General features: G+C 40.1%; 1 protein-coding gene across 1 annotated transcript in view; it reads left to right on the top strand.

The window, feature by feature from the left end:
• The window catches only part of LOC137996299 (uncharacterized), a 2368-nt gene continuing 63 nt past the window's right edge, over positions 1 to 2305 (top strand). Inside the window, exons 1-3 of the mRNA XM_068841705.1 lie at positions 1 to 164; positions 1295 to 1583; positions 1910 to 2305. The exon at positions 1910 to 2305 is cut by the window's right edge and continues 63 nt beyond it. Of these exons, the coding sequence (XP_068697806.1) occupies positions 1 to 164; positions 1295 to 1583; positions 1910 to 2305 (849 nt within the window). The remainder of the gene's footprint in view (positions 165 to 1294; positions 1584 to 1909) is intronic.

Raw genomic sequence — 2305 nt, 5'->3', positions numbered from 1 at the left:
ATGAATCTAGAATATTTCATGCAGTTTAAGCAGTCTTCCACCGATAGACAACGCCGCTGGTTACAACAACGCTCTCTTCTTGCCAATCCGCTTCACTGCGGTGGATGCAACACCAACATGACTCTAGTTGAAAGGTCCGGGGACCACGTGGATGGCTATCAATGGTAGGAATTGTATATTAAACCCGTATTAGGGTATTAAGTAACCTATTTGCACTAATATGTTGTTTAATGAGACCAGAGAGCAACTAATTCCACTTTTAAATCAATTTTGGCATGCATTAAATCAGACTATTAACTCTGATTAAATCTAGGGTTGTTAAATCATTGCGCGCGATATATCGCGTATGCGGTGACTTATGCTGTTTGTATTCGATCTCGTAAATAATGAACTACGTGGAACACTTTTGAAGAATCCTGCGAATTCGTTATCAGGTTACGGTTTTTAAATGTAAGAAATTTAAGAAAGTGCAACCCGTCTTTTCGAGTCCTATTGTTTCAAAGCAACACGAGCGAGCGCGATCAGCTTTGGTAGAAGCATAACTATGGTCGAAGAATGTAAAGAATGTTAAGTGAGGAGTTTCAAATAACCGAGAGCTATCGCGATGACAAAATAAGGGAATGTATTTGAGTTCTATGACCGTTTCTTTTTGATGTAGAAAGAAATTCAAGCAAGCGAAGTCTATCATTCCTAATGATTGATCTACTTTTGTCGCGATGAAATTAAAGAAACGAAAAGTGTGATCCCATCTGTCTATTTTGCTTTAACAGATTCAAAAGAGAATACGACCTGACAATTGAAAACATTAACATTTTCTTTAGGTGATTAATCCAGATTTTTAGAAGTTCTTTAATCGGTCGATATGTGTAGACAGGACGCAGGAAATTCGATCGGCTATATTTTGTAGAGGCGAGGGAGGCTAAGCGCTGAACGTAACAGTGAAAATAAAAAAAAATAATAAAAATAATAATAATAATAATAATAATAATAATAATAATAATAATAATAAAAAAGAAAGTGAGCAAAATTCTCTCTCGGATTGAAATTGTTCGTTTACTCATTATTTTTTTGAAATGAAGACTCCGAGAAGATTATTTTTATTTGTGCGAAGTCGCTTTGTAAAATAAGGCATCTTAAAACAAGAGATTTTTCGCTTCACAAGTTTTTTCATGGTTACTTTTCAACCCCCAAGCCTCGATGTCGTTGTCGTGCGAGGCTCCTTGTGCCGGCTCGCAACACAGCCGGGCTAATTGACAACCGGACAATCTTGTAATCACTGTTGTTCCTTTCATAGGAGATGTGCAGTGTGCAGAAAAAAGAGGAGTCTACGCACAAACAGTTTTTTTGAGAAATATCCCAAAATACCCCTTGGCGATTTAATCTTGCTTATTTACTTTTGGTCACAAGATGAACAACGCAGAAGGGCAGCCAGGATGATGTCTTTGAGCGAAAACCTGGTTTGCAGGGTTTTTAGGAGTTTGGAAGACATCTGTTCAGCTGACATTGAAGGAAACCCTTTCATTCCGTTCCCCGGCACAGCTGTCGTCAAATGCGACGAAAGCAAATTCAACCACAAGGCCAAGGTAAGCCTGATACTTTTTGATTGCTGAAACAATTTGCTGCTGCCCTATAGTACGCTCGTAAAATTTAGTCTCGATGCAAGTTGTTGGTTGGGCGACGATAAGATAACTCCAATGAGATTTCTCAGAAGAGTAATCAACAGTTGTTAGTACTGCGTTTATCAAAACTGTACGAAATGTCTCGCATTTTGTATTGCTGTCTGAAATAAAAAGTCTGAAAAAGTTCTCATTGATTGCGTATCTAATGCCAAAAGATATCTACAGTTTAGATCCCTTTTTCACAGAAGTTATTTATTTATTTTGCATATGTTTTAATTTTTATTGACAAGTACAATAGAGGACGTCGAGGTCCCGATTCGTGGGTGTTTGGTGTGCTGTCCACTGCTACGCGGCCAGCCAAGGGGTACTACCAAGTAGTAGAGAAAAGAGACAGAGCCACCCTCTTGCCGATCTTAGCCAAATGCCTCCAACCCGGAAGCGAAGTTTTCACCGATGACTGGGGGGCTTATCAGGGCTTGGAACGCCATCTTCCGAACCACGTGTCTCTCCATCGGGTGGTAGTTCACGCCGATAACTTTGTAGATGCTACAAGCGGTGTCCACACTCAAGAGGCCGAATCTGCGTGGAACAATTTGAAGCTCGGAATCAAGACCCGACGTGGAGTGGAGGCTAAAGACCTCCAAGCCTACTTAAATGATAGGATGTGGAGGCAGTGGAGAGGAGGA

This window comes from Montipora foliosa, chromosome 3, assembly GCF_036669935.1.
Source record: "Montipora foliosa isolate CH-2021 chromosome 3, ASM3666993v2, whole genome shotgun sequence".
Taxonomy (NCBI): domain Eukaryota; kingdom Metazoa; phylum Cnidaria; class Anthozoa; order Scleractinia; family Acroporidae; genus Montipora; species Montipora foliosa.
Note: the sequence above shows the minus strand (reverse complement) of the source record. Positions and strands in the feature narration are given on the sequence as shown.